The 13,453-nt window shown below is 41.9% G+C and overlaps 1 protein-coding gene across 1 annotated transcript in view; it reads left to right on the forward strand.

Annotated features, from left to right (window-relative positions):
• The window catches only part of LOC101845490 (O-acyltransferase like protein), a gene marked incomplete in the record, with an annotated part of 38,690 nt that overhangs the window by 18,346 nt on the left and 6,891 nt on the right, over nt 1-13,453 (forward strand). The window contains 5 exon segments of the mRNA XM_013087016.2: nt 1,083-1,162; nt 3,898-4,008; nt 5,348-5,480; nt 6,807-6,996; nt 8,405-8,547. Coding sequence (XP_012942470.2) covers nt 1,083-1,162; nt 3,898-4,008; nt 5,348-5,480; nt 6,807-6,996; nt 8,405-8,547 — 657 coding nt within the window.

Here is a 13,453-nt window from a genome sequence, read left to right on the forward strand (position 1 = left end):
TCCTCCTCCTCCTCCCTTCCCCTCCCCCTCCTTCATCCCCTCCTCCTCCTCCTCCTATTCCTCCTCGTTTTAGTATGAGTGTTACGACTCTTTTAACACAATAAGGTCATATACGCCCGAAGATTAGATATAGGTGTTGCAAGAAAGTAACAATACGAACACAGAAAGGAGGAGATGCAATAAGGACAGTAGTTGTTCGATAGGAAAGAAAGAACAAACTACACCAGAGCACCCGCCAACCGCTCAGACACTAACTCATACCACAAAACAAGAAACAGACATAAATAAAGCAACCAGTAACAAAATAACCCTTCAGGGAAAAAATGACGTTGTCTGATGGAGTAAAGAGAAGCTCATAAACACAATAAAAAGTGAAAATGGTGAAATGGTGTTGGTTTAACGCCCTTTTCAACATTGTCAGATAATTTAAGAGGCTACTAGTTTAACGTCCATCTCCGAAAGGACCGAGCCAAGTGGGATATTCGTGTAAAGTGCCTTTCCCTGGAACATTAAGTCGGACCAAGCTGAGGCTCCAACCCCCGAACCCGCAATCACAATGATAAGTAAGACAGAAATATCAGAGGGAAAACAAAGAAGCAGGACCTGGCAGTGGCACCCTCCAAACTCCCGCAGAAAATGACCTCGACAATTCGCTACCTTAAGGCTACACAAAGTTCTATCCGACTTTTTTGGCCGTTTAAGTTGCTCTATCCGCTCTATCAAAATCGTAAGATTATTAGGAGTCGCTATATCAAGATGTTCAAAGAATTGCATTCGAAAAAGATGGACCGTGCTGGAAAACTCCAAATTTTTAACTTCAAATTTCTCAAAACTAGGCATTTAGCAGGTAGAAATTTTTTAAATTCTAGGGTAGCTTTGTACTGGTAAAAAGTAAGGCAGAAACATCAGAGGGAAAGTAAAGGAGTAGGACCTACAAGTGGCGCCCTCCAACCACCCGCAGCAAATGACTTTGACAATGATAGATATTTGCTACCAGTAGCGCTCTCCAACTACCCGCAAAAATGATTTAGACAATTACAATTTGCCATGGCCGAGACAAAATGTTCTTTTTTCTGTTACAGTGTATGGGGCAGACTTGGTACCTGGCTACTGACATGCAGTTCTACTTGGTCAGCCCTCTCCTGTTTGTTCCATTCTACTAGTGAGTCTGTTCGTTCCATTCTACTAGTGAGTCTGTTCGTTTATACTGTGAGTCTATTCGTTCTATTATACTAGCGTGTACCTCGGAATAATGTTTCAAACCTTCACATCGCCCCCCCACCCTAGCCCACCCCCTCTCCTATGGACTTATGATGTTTTGTTTGGTTTGGTTTGGTGATACCTCATCATAGTTTGGATACACATGGATAGTTCAGAGCAACAACCGTAATCTGAAATCAGTTTCCGACCATGTTGGATGTTTATGACAGTACTGAATCTTAACTCTAATTGTTCATCCTTAAGACTTCCAAATTAATGAATTCTAACAAGGAGAAATAACACGGCAATTAACGATGGTGAACCAAACAAAGTTATAGCTGATTAAACAGATATTACAGAGACGTATTACATTCCTTCCTTTTTAAGCGTTTCTTATTGACTGAGCCAAAAGACCAAAATGAAGGAAACTGAATTTGGGCTAAATTGATCAAATTCAAAATGAAATCAAATTTCAAACGGTCGTCGCAATAGAACACAAATCATTCACATACTAAATTTGTTTACACTAACAGAGTAACATTAGTAACAAGGATAGGGCTATAATCATTTGCAACAAATACACATGGTCTACTGCAATCCAAGTAGAGACATCGTGGGGTGCGAAACCTAAAGGCGACTATAAGACAGGCCTGTCTGGCGTTTTGCGTTGTCTGCTAGACCTTCTCAGTGCAGGAGGGGAATGAGGGGATTCTGTAATAACAGGATCGAGAGACACACTGTTGTTGCTACTGTTAGGAATGGTGCAACCAGAGCGGAGGGGGCTCTGATACAGGGCTTTGCTCAGATAGAAGACATGAAACATTTTCCTGTTTGTCAGCACTCTGAGTGTTTCTTTCATTCATCTTTAACTCACACCTTTCTTTCGGTACACTTTCTTCCCTCCCCAACTCGCACCTTTCTTTCAGTACACTTTCTTCCCTTTTTTCTACCGTTGACTGATCAGAAAGAGACATTTCAAAATCACAACATGTGACTCGAATTTGGTCTTGGTGTCTTCTAATTAGGCGTTGAGAGCTTTGTTGGACTTGTGAAGGGCAGGAAGTTTGAAAGGATGAAAATCATTTAAAGTCATCACGGACAGAGACGCACCGGTGTCAACCTGAAATTTCCCTGGGTACTTGTTGACAATGAGCTCCACATCTATGGGTCTGACTCTAGACCTTGATTCAGTCATGGCAAAAAGATGGAAGTTGTCTTTATCAGCTTTTTTATCAGATTGTGTGTCTGTGTTTTTTTGTGATTTGCTCTACCATTTTGCTTTATTTGGCGGCGCTGCTGGCATAAACTTTGTTGACTTTGGCTTAGATCTAACATTTTGGATATGTGACCTTTCTTAGAACAATTGAACTCTTCTCATTTTAAAACTTGGAAGCATGTGGGGCATGAGGACCACCACAACGACCACACGGGTTGTGAGATGGTTTACGTTGAGACTTGGAAAAGTTTAGAGATGTGTCATTTCTATGCCTGTCTGGGCCCTGAAGTTGACGCTCTCTAGCTGCTTCTTCTGTAGCCATTGTAGTCACTGCTATTTTAACAGCCTGACGGAGTGTCAAGTCTGTTTTTGCGAGCAGTTTACGTTGAAAACTTTCATCATTAATGCCGCTTACAAATTTCTCACAAAGTCGCTCTTCCAGTTGAGCTCCAAAGTCGCAGTAGTCAGCTAACTTTCTTAGTTCTGCTATGAAGGTTTAACGGTCTCACCTGTTTGTCGCGTATCCTAGCTTCAAAAGTAGCTCGTCGGAGGAATTTAGAAGGTGGGGGCTCATAATGATTGCGTAGCAATGTACACAGTCCCTGAAAGGATTCATCTGTGATGCTGTGGGCATGCACACGCCAATGAGTAATCTAAACTGCTGCGCACCAATCACTGTCAAAAATATTGCTCGTTGCTTGGAATAGTCATTAACAGAACTAAAATCTAGCCTCTAAGTAGAACTTTAATCTTTCATCATAGTCTGAAAACTTTCCTTTCGTTGGCACAAAAATTCATCGATTCTGCCAAACAGTGACAGGTCTGTTGTACGTATTATCTTTACTGTGCTCAAAGTCGAACTAACCTGATATTCTGGACAGCTTGTAGCTCGATGGAGTGAAGAAATACCTGCGTAGCATTAATCTTTAGTAACTTCACAAATTTAATCCACGTCGCCAAATCTGTGCGGCCTCATTATAGTTTGGCAATTGGATACGCATGGATAGCTCAGCACAACAACCTTACAATGAAATCAGCAATCGACCATGTTGGATGTTTATGACACTACTGAATCTTAACTTTAATTGTTCATCCTGACGACTTCCAAATTAATTAATTTTAACAAGGAGACATAACTACGGCAATTAACGATAGTGAACCAAGCACCGTTATTGCTCATTAAATAGATATTACAGAGATATATTACAGGTTTGTTCGGGGGGGGGGGGGGGTCGTGTTTTTCCCCCGACAGTTAGAATAATATTCCTGAAGCTATACTTATCAATAAATTATATTAAAAATGGGCGGTGTACTTTTATAACTTGATATATTTCGGTTTTAGAACTTTTCAACGCTTTCCCTTTCTCTTCCCCATTTTTATCACCCCCCTCCCCCCTCTAACCCAGCCCACTTTTACTAAACCTAAACTAACTTATCAATCGTCTCTCCTCCACCTCCCCCCTCCCCCCACCACCCTGAAACAATATGTACGCAGGCCTAGCAGTGTGTGGGACGGTTCTGTTGTCCAGCTGGATAGTGACTGGTGTCCTCAGCTTGAATAGAGGTTGGGTGGCTTCGGACTTTGCCATGGGGTGAGTGGTTTTGTTGTTTAACGAGTCGAACTTTTTAATTTTATGTCGTTGCTTGTTTGTTTTTCGTTCTTTTTATTGTTGTTGTTGTTGCTTTGTCGATTTTTTTGGTTGATTTGTTGAGGGGGAGGGGGGGTGCTTTTTTCCCCCTTTTGTTTTGTTTTTTTAGTTATTTAGTAAGCGTTTCACGTCACAATTTCAACACAATTACACCACAGCTGTTGTTGTTGTTGCTGTTGCTGCTGCTGTTGTTGTTATTGCTGATGACGTTTTCGGACTTTAAAAATGTATTTATTTAGTTAGCGTTTTACGTCCTTACAGCACAACTAGATCTCTCTCTCTCTCTCTCTCTCTCTCTCTCCCCCCCCCTCTCTCTCTCTCTCTCTCTTGCCCTTTTAAAATCCCAGTGGAGGAAAGGCCGTTAACAACATTTTTCCAGCATCTGTCCTGTGCATCATTTTCTAGCTGTTTCCATTATGTCCTCGCATTTTTCATTTCCGCTTTTACCGCTTGCCTCCATGTCATCTTTGGTCTTCCTTTCTTACGTTTTCCTTGTGGATTCCACGTCAAAGTTTGTCTAATGATGCTTGTCGGGGATCTCCTCCGGGTGTGCCCAATCCATTTCCATTTCTTCACCTGTATGTCTTCCTTTACTGGCCTTTGGCTTGTTCTTTCTCACAGTTGAGCATTTTTGACTCGATCGTACCACTATCCCTTTTTTACATCCATTTATGAAGCTCTACAGTTTCCTTGCTATTGATGCTGTGAGCCTCCATATCTCTGAACCATACAGTAGAACAGTCTTCTTTTTTTATAATGGACGATAACCATCCGCTCAATAAGAAAGAGGGGCAGATTTCTCCGTCCCTCGGGTGCCTCGGGGCAGTATCCGCCTCGCTAAACCAGTGGGCACCGGAGGAGAAGCTGAGAACAGATACCACCTTTGGTGTTAGCCAAAAGTAGAACAGTCTTCACTCTTCTTTTGAAGATTCTCAGCTTGGTGTTCAATCCCAGTTCCTTAGACATCCTTATATTCCTGAGGATAATGAATGATGCTCTTGCCTAGATAACAGTTGCCCTTTTTTTGTTTAGTTTTTGGCTTTGTAGGGTTATTTTTTGGGGATTCTTAAATTTATTTCGTAGGCTTTTTACATCACTTATGACATAAGTAGATCCCACAAGTGCGGAAGATTAAAGGTGCTGCACACATGTTCAAAGAAAAAAAGGTGGTGGACATAATAAAAATAATATTATTATATGTTTGATGGCAAAGAAGGAGCAAACCACTCAAGTGCACCCACCAACCATCAGTGTCCAAACTGTATCAGCCTGTTTTCCTCAGTCACACCAACCCACAAGCGGACAGATTTACAGACTACTACTTAGCTCCCAACACCAGAGTAGGACCCTTTGTCATCGGAATTTTGGCCGGCTACCTCATGGCGCGACACGGCGGCCAGATCGCCATTCAGTGGGTATGGCGTGCCCCTTCTTCACTCTGACAGCTTCATATTTTACGCTTCATTCAGTTTCGTTTAGTTTAAGTAGAATTTTTACAGCACTAGCAACGCGAATAGGTCACCAATAGCCTGATCTTTTACACTTAGTTTACTTTAGCTTAGTTTAAGTAAGAGTTTTATGGCACATGTAACATCGTCGGCACTTTTATGACCTATTTGTGTCGCAAGTCCCATAATACTCTCACAAGACAACAATTTGCAACATCTTTCGTCCTTATCTCTCCTCCTTCTTTTGTGTTTGTTACTCTCTTGTATAACACCTCTAATCTTCGGCACTAATAATATGACCTGTTTGTGTTGCAATTGCCGTAAATGTTTCCTAAAATAAAAACACTTGCAACACAAATAGGTCATACAGGTGTCTAAGGTTAGAGGTGTTACTAATGAATCGTCTATAAAGAAAAGGGGGAGAGATCAGGACGTTTGATAGAAAAGAAGAGGTTTTACTTCCCATCGACGCACCCCGACCCCCCCAAAAAAAAATTTTTTTTAATGTTTAGAATAAATCCTTCCCCCTCCCCCGCATGCCCTCATTTGGCTAAAATTGAGTTTTGAAATATTATAGTGATCTACTTAAATGAGGTAGTGCTTGATGAGGCCCACGTGGGACGCTCATTCTTAAAAATAATCAGGAAATGATAAATGCAAATTTTGGGAAACCTGAATGACATAAGGGTTTTGAGCATCTAGATCTCTCTGACAAAATTGAAGGCAAACGAGGCAGGGGTAGGCCCAGAGCGACCTGGGCCAATGGGTAACAGGGAAAGATCAGGGAAACGTAGCTTTTGTAAGAGCATCCGAGCAAAGGAATGAAAGTAGAATAATGATTGCTGATATCTATTGCAGATCTGGGACTGGGTGAAGATGATGGTCTACATAATGAACCGGAAACACTTCAGAGCGCATAATTTGATATTTTACAACACACGTCGACGGGAATGGGCTATTTCTGATGTGATGCAGCCTGGTGCGACAAACTTACAAAAGACATTAGTGGCATTCTTTGAGTTACAAGTCTTGATAATAATATAATAATCCTTGTTTTTATGCCACGTGATTGTACGTTGCACATATTGGCAGTACATAATAGTAAGCATGATGATTGGTTGGGCTGCTGCTATGGCAACCGGCCTTTGGATTGTTTAGAATTTCCATAGGAGAGTAGTGGGATTCTCTTCCCTCCAAGTCGAGAAAACACAATCCTTGTCGTATATTTTGCAGAGTTGTTGTTGTACATTTTGATTTCCTTTATGTATTTTGTCGCCCATTTTACATCGGCAGTACGTGGTGGTCATTGGCTGGGCCGTTGCCGTGGCAACCGGCCTCGCGGTTGTTTACGGTATCCATGGCGACATAACTGCTAAGGACCCCAGCTCTACAGAAGTTGCTGCTCTCTACAACGCTTTGTCCAAGTCGGTGTGGGCTGTCGCCATCAGCTGGGTCGTCATTGCCTGTGCTTCGGGATACGGAGGTGAGAAGTCCTTTGTAGCTGTAGACTTAATGATTATACACCAGCATCGACACAGTTTAGATACACTTTTGTTATTATAATAATATTGTGTAGTATAGTATAGTCTGTTTTTCGGCGACAGGGCGAATTAGTCACGAACGACATGGCTTACGAGAGACCTGCATGGGTGATTTCCTTTTTTTCCCCCATCCGACATCAACCGTCCCTATCTCTCCACCTTCTTTTCTTTGTATGCTACTCTCTAGAAAAGCCTCTAATCTTCAGCACTCCTATGACCTAACTGTGTGGCTCCCCTTGAGGAGAGGTGATACAATGTTATGGGTAAATTGTGCCCTCTCGACTTGGATTCGATCCGAGGAACTTGTGTCAGAATCTCTGCAAGCTTAATGAGGCTTAAATGATCAGGGAGTAGAATGCTGCATTTTTAAAGATCATTATTTGTTTGCCAACTTGCTACCTACAACCCGCTTACAAATACTCCAACATACCTGCCACTATGCTGTCTTCCCAATTAGCTCCTCTCGACACTTGTCTTAGTCCGATAGAATAGGCTAACACTAACAATGCCACCTTAACAGAGACTGTGCCCACCATTTCGGAACTTCACGGTGACGTAAAGATGGTTCCAGTAGGGAACGGGATAGAGGGTGCCCACGTCCCTCGTGACTCATTGGAGCAGAGGAAGATGGGACTAACACTAACATTACTTAAACGCAATCCCTCATCATGACTCATCACCACCATTACATCTAAAATCATCACCGTTCTCAGGTCAATGACTTACATCTATAATCCTGGAATCTCTATCTGTTATTACAGTTACTTGTTATACGAAGAATGCACGTAATACGCTATTGGACACTATCATACGCACTTTTTTTCTACTAATCAGATGGCGTCAATCTCATATAAATGGGCAAGGGATAAAACAAAATGACCAAACTGTGTTGCAAGTTTTGTAAAAGTATTACTAAATCTAAACTAAAGATAACTGCTATGTGTATATGATGTAATTGTAAAAGTTTATTGCCAGTATCGACACAATTTAGACACATCTTGTTCTACAAATTAATGTGATTGCAAATGCTTAACGCCCCATTGACACAGTTTGGGTAATTTGGTTGTTTATAAAGAATAAGAGCACAATTCCGAAAAAATGATAAGCAAGAACCTTATTTAGAAAACAAAACAAAATAAAACACAACCAAAGAAACTCCCAAAAAATACCCCCCCCCCAAAAAAAAACACACAAAAAAAACACCCCAAAGCCCCCCCTCTCTCTCTCTTTTTACGTTTACTTCCCTATAACGTTTGAGGTATTTATCTGGCCCCTGTAAAATTGTGACAACTGATTACAACCTTTTCCGGTTCAATGACTTATTAATCCCTTCCCCCTCCCCTCCACCAGGTCCTGTGAACTGGCTCCTGTCGTGGAAACCGTTGATCGTGCTGAGTCGTCTGTCCTATCTCGGCTACCTGATCCACCCGTACATCATGTACATCTACTTTGGCAACCAGGGAGCTGCCTTCTTGCTCAACGACTCCAACATGGTAGTTTTATTCTTTGTTGGTGTTTGTTTAGTTTCGTTACTGTTTGTTTGTTTTTGTTGTTTTGTTGGGGTTTTTTTTACTGGCTTTTGGTTTGTCTGCATTGTTTTTGTTGGTATGGTTGTTTTGGCTTGGGTTGGGATATTTAAATTTTTTTGGGGGGGGGGGGTTAGAGGGGGGATGGGTATTTTTATATTGTAAAATTGTTGTATAAGCCTGAGACTCGACACCAGGAATGATGCTTATAGCCATTCAAATCCCTATCTATTACTCTCAATTGCACTGAAAACAAGTTAAAACAGCAAACGTTGTACACATGACAGATTTTTTAAAGAGCCCAATTTTTGGTACCACCTTCCCGTAACGAGCAGCTCACGTGAGCTTCTTCAAGAACCACCGGTACCTCATTTGATTTCTTTCCCTTCCAAGAAATTCTCAGCAGTCTAGTAACTAAAATTTACTAAGGAATCACATTTCGGTTGCTTCTATATAGTCGCTTTTAAGGACAGGCAGGCTAGCCCATATTTCGGAGGTTTCCAGAATTGGGCTTTACTCTACTTATATGAGAAGTTTGGTTTCATTGGTGTGTTTATTTGTTTGGTTATAGAGAAAACTCTCCTTGTCTTTTAAAGTAACTGAACAAAGGGCAAAACCTTTACCTTCGATTTTCTCAAAACAGCATTTTTCGGGATAGCCCCCTTGTGCTTAACAAGCGACCATATTATGTACTCTGTATTTTGTGGTTGTAAACCAAGCGTTTTCTCCCTCCTTATCTATTACCGTACCCTCACTTACACTGTAAACTGTCATGACAGCAAACGTTGTACGTTGTACGACCGTAAGGTCGTGGGGTTCGAATCAGGGGCCCAATGATGTTCTGTTAGTGTTTGAGCGCTTAAGCAGTTCCTTACGTTGTATGCTTCCCGGGAAGCTGAGAATGTTTCTCAGTCATTATCATTTTTACTACTATTATTATTACTAGACACAGACCTGTTCTACGAACGGTGATATAGTGATAGGAAAGCCCAAGATAAAATGCTTGTACCGGTACCAGATTCATTGCCGTAGGACCTCTGTGTAGAAGACATTGCTGGTATATGCACCATCTGGAACTCTGTCCTGGGCAGCAGGTCTGTTTGCATGTATCCTAATAGAGTCCCTGGACCTAACACGACTCATTTCGACATATAATTGTCAATGTGAAAAAATCGTCCTGTAAAGAAACCCCTTTCCTTTTCAAAGTCCGTCCCTGATCTTTGTTAGCAGTCATTGCAAAAGCAGGTCTTACCGGAAATTGTTTCCGTAGCATATGGAAGGGAAATATGTTGTCTGAGGGCATGAGGGGAATCCTTGGGATGAAAAGACTCTTTCTGGCATGTGGACCGCAAGCAACGACTACATAAATTACATGTTGATGAAGGTGTTGAACCCTAGGCTTTCTCAGACTGAGAAGGCCTAGGTTGAACCACATATCGAGTCCCGTTGCAGCGGCTGTTTGTGGGATCCAAATTTCTCAGCAAAATGGCAATATCAGTTTGTGGGCTGGCATACCTGACGGACATAGAGAATTGATCAATTCGATGGGGTATTGGTGTTCATTTTCTTCCACCGAATCACTGATCCTGTGGACTTTTTCTTCTCCGGGAAAAGGACTGCAGGATCAGGATATTGATTCAGTCTTCTTCTGTGTCGGTGGGACAGATGATGCAGTGGGAAGCCAGCCAGTCAGGATTTGTGTTAGACTGAAAGTTACCGAAGACAAAATTTATCAACTCTCGTTCGTTGTTCACTGTGATGTTATCGGGCAGTTTTATCGCAAACTCCCCGATTTGCTTGCATACGTTGTGTTTGCCATCACCAATGTTCAGTAGACAGTTGGAGAAATTAACAGTCTCATCTGTAAGCAAAATCCTCATGTTTCTTGTCAGTCTGAGCACATTAACATGCTCCCACAGATATGATGATTTCAGGGTTGCATTGACTATTTGTGATCTTGAGCCATGGCGAACTACTGGTAGTATTTGGCGCCAGTCACCTGACATCAGCACAGTTAGCCCACCGAACAGAGAGTTATTCCCACATATGTCTTGAAGCGTTCGGTCTATGGCTTTAAAGATGTGTTTGTGGTCCATCGATACTTCGTCAATGATGAGCAGCTCTGTTTGGCGTAATAAAGTGCCACTGGCATCTCGGGGACTCACACTGCACATGGACTGTTCGTTCACACACAGAGGTATTTTGCATCTGCTGTGTAATGTTCTGCCATTTGAGAGCAGAGTTGCTGCACTGCCTGACAGAGCTGTAGCAAGGGCGATCTTCTTAAAGGAACGGACAGCCGCAAGAATCAGGCTTATAGGGTGGGTTTTCCCCAAACCCTCCACTTGCCTCCAGCGCAAATATCTTGCCTTGCTTCTGTACAAATGACTCTATCACAGCATCACACACGACTCTTTGTTCTTCATTAAGCTTTGGGTACTCTTGATTCTCCTTCTCTCGCAGGTTTTTTGTGTCAAAATTGAACTCCTCGTGGACAAATCTTGGTTGTTCTCCCTCAACGTGACTGTGTTCTGCAGGTGGCAGCTGAAAGTCTTTATGCAGATTCGTTTCATCATTATCAAGAATGTGCTGAAGTTGTAGCAACACTTAGTTCTCAATCTGCGGATTCAACTCTGTGATCTTGTCTCTCATCATAATGTCCCGGCACAGTTCCAATTTGTGCTTGTGCCAAAATGAGAGAGGATCAGCGGGGCGACAATAGATGGGAATGGTTGTAAAGGCAAGACGTAACTGGGGTCCAAAACAGGGAGATGCTTCTTACGTTACTGCATTCTTCTCAGTGTCACCATCGACCAGTCCAAGTTGGTTGCATGCGTCTTGATAAGATGTGCAACTTGATCCATTTACTCGATAAAGCACAATATGAAACAGAAGTAGGCCCCAGTCCAAAAAAACAACAACTAATATTCCGTGGGCCTATAGAAGCAGCTGAAACAGAACTATGTGGCATACACACACGTCAAAACACAAACAACACTTCTGTTCTTACTAACTACAGCAAAAAAGTACAAATCTTTGGCACACACACAACAAAACACAAACCGCACTTATGTCCGTGTTAACTTCTCCAATAAAGTAGAACTCTGTGGCACACACACAACAAAGCACAAATCGCACTTCTGTTCTTGCAAACTACTCACACGCACAACAAAGCTCGGGTTCGAAACGGAAGTAGTCCCCAGTAAAATATGAAATGGCTAAAGGTAGAGTGAAAACATCAGAGATCTTCGATTTACAGGAAAAACCATCAAACCTGAAAAATCAACCCAAAAAATTGAAAATATGCCCACGTAACCCTTTGGGGCAATTCTCGTCTGAATCATATTTTTGTACATTTTATGGGCACCTGTGTAAAAAGTTTTTACTGACCCCACAAACGGGCTTAGCTCCATTATAATAAGATTTTAATTATTGTTAGTATTGTTGTTGTTGTTGTTATTATTATTGTTATTATTATTATTCGTCTATTCAGACGGTCAATTTAGCTTAAGATGGTCTCAAGGTTGTCATCATGCAGTTTCTTTCAAGGCTAATTCTTCCTATGTTTGAAGCGCAGATTCTGTCGCAGTGCTTGCATGTCAGTGACGCGGATCGAAGTTCTGTATTTCCGCTGTTTTTCTTTCGTCGTTGGCGCTTCTCAGCCTGGTTGTTTCTAAGGCTGCTCTCTTGCATTATAGTTCTTTCCTTTATCATTTTCTTACATGTTTTCCTGTCCTCAGCTATTTCTTCCCAGATGCTAACATCTACTCCAAGCTTAGATAAGCAGTTTTTGCAGGTGTTTTTGTACCTCAATTTTGGTCTTCCTCTTGGACTCTTTCCCTGGACAAGTTCTCCATAGAAAAGTTGCTTCGGAATCCGGTTATCGTCCATTCTCTTGACCTGACCCACCCATCTCAATCTTTTTAAACACAGCATAGCTGCCATGCTCTGGAGGTTTGCCCGTGCCAACACTGTAACATTTGTAACCTTGTCACGCCTCGAAATGCCCAAGATCTTGCAGCAGCATCTGAGATAGAAAATGTCTAGGCGCTTTTCTTGCCTGCTGTAAAGGTCTATGTTTCAGATCCATAAAGGAGTGTGCTGAAGACACATGCTTCGTAAATCTTGATCTTTGCTTTGATGGTTAATATTTTGTTTTCCCATGCTTTGTTGTCAGTCTTTCAAAAGCTGTGACTGCCTTCCCTATCATGATGTTGATCTCATAATCAAGAGATGTAGTAGAGCTGATGGTAGACCCCAGGTAACAGAACCTGTCCACTGTCTCAAGTTCCTTGTCCTTCAGCCATATATGGCTCTTCTCTGCATCTCTTGAGTTAGGATGACTGTTATCTTAACACTGATGACCAAGCTAAAGACCTTGCATGCTGCTGATAGGCGGTCCAATATTGTTTGTAGGGTTGATTCTCTGAGAGCAACAAGAGCAGTATCATCGGCAGAGAGAAGGTCTCGTACTGTTGTTTTGTTGATCTAGGTCTTGGCCTTGAGTCGAGCAAGATTGAAGAGCGACCTATCAGTTCTCCAATAGAGGAAGACATACCCTGGTGACTCTTTGAATGCGTGTTGTAGTAAGACAGCAAAATAAGTGCTAAAAAGGGTTGGTTCTAAGACACAACCTTGCTTTACTCCGCTATTGATGTTGAAACTGTTTGATGGCATTCATATTTTCGTGGAATGAGATGATGAGCTGCAGCAGTATTGAGGGACAGCCAATTTTTCTAAGTACCATGTACAGTCCTGATCTACTGACTGTATCAAAAGCCTTTGTCAGATCGACGAACGCAGTATGTAATGGCAGTCGTTGCTCCCTGCATTTTTCTTGTAGCTGACGGATAGAAAAGATCATGTCCATTGT

The sequence above is a fragment of the Aplysia californica genome, unplaced genomic scaffold (genome assembly GCF_000002075.1).
Source record: "Aplysia californica isolate F4 #8 unplaced genomic scaffold, AplCal3.0 scaffold00533, whole genome shotgun sequence".
NCBI classification, from domain to species: domain Eukaryota; kingdom Metazoa; phylum Mollusca; class Gastropoda; order Aplysiida; family Aplysiidae; genus Aplysia; species Aplysia californica.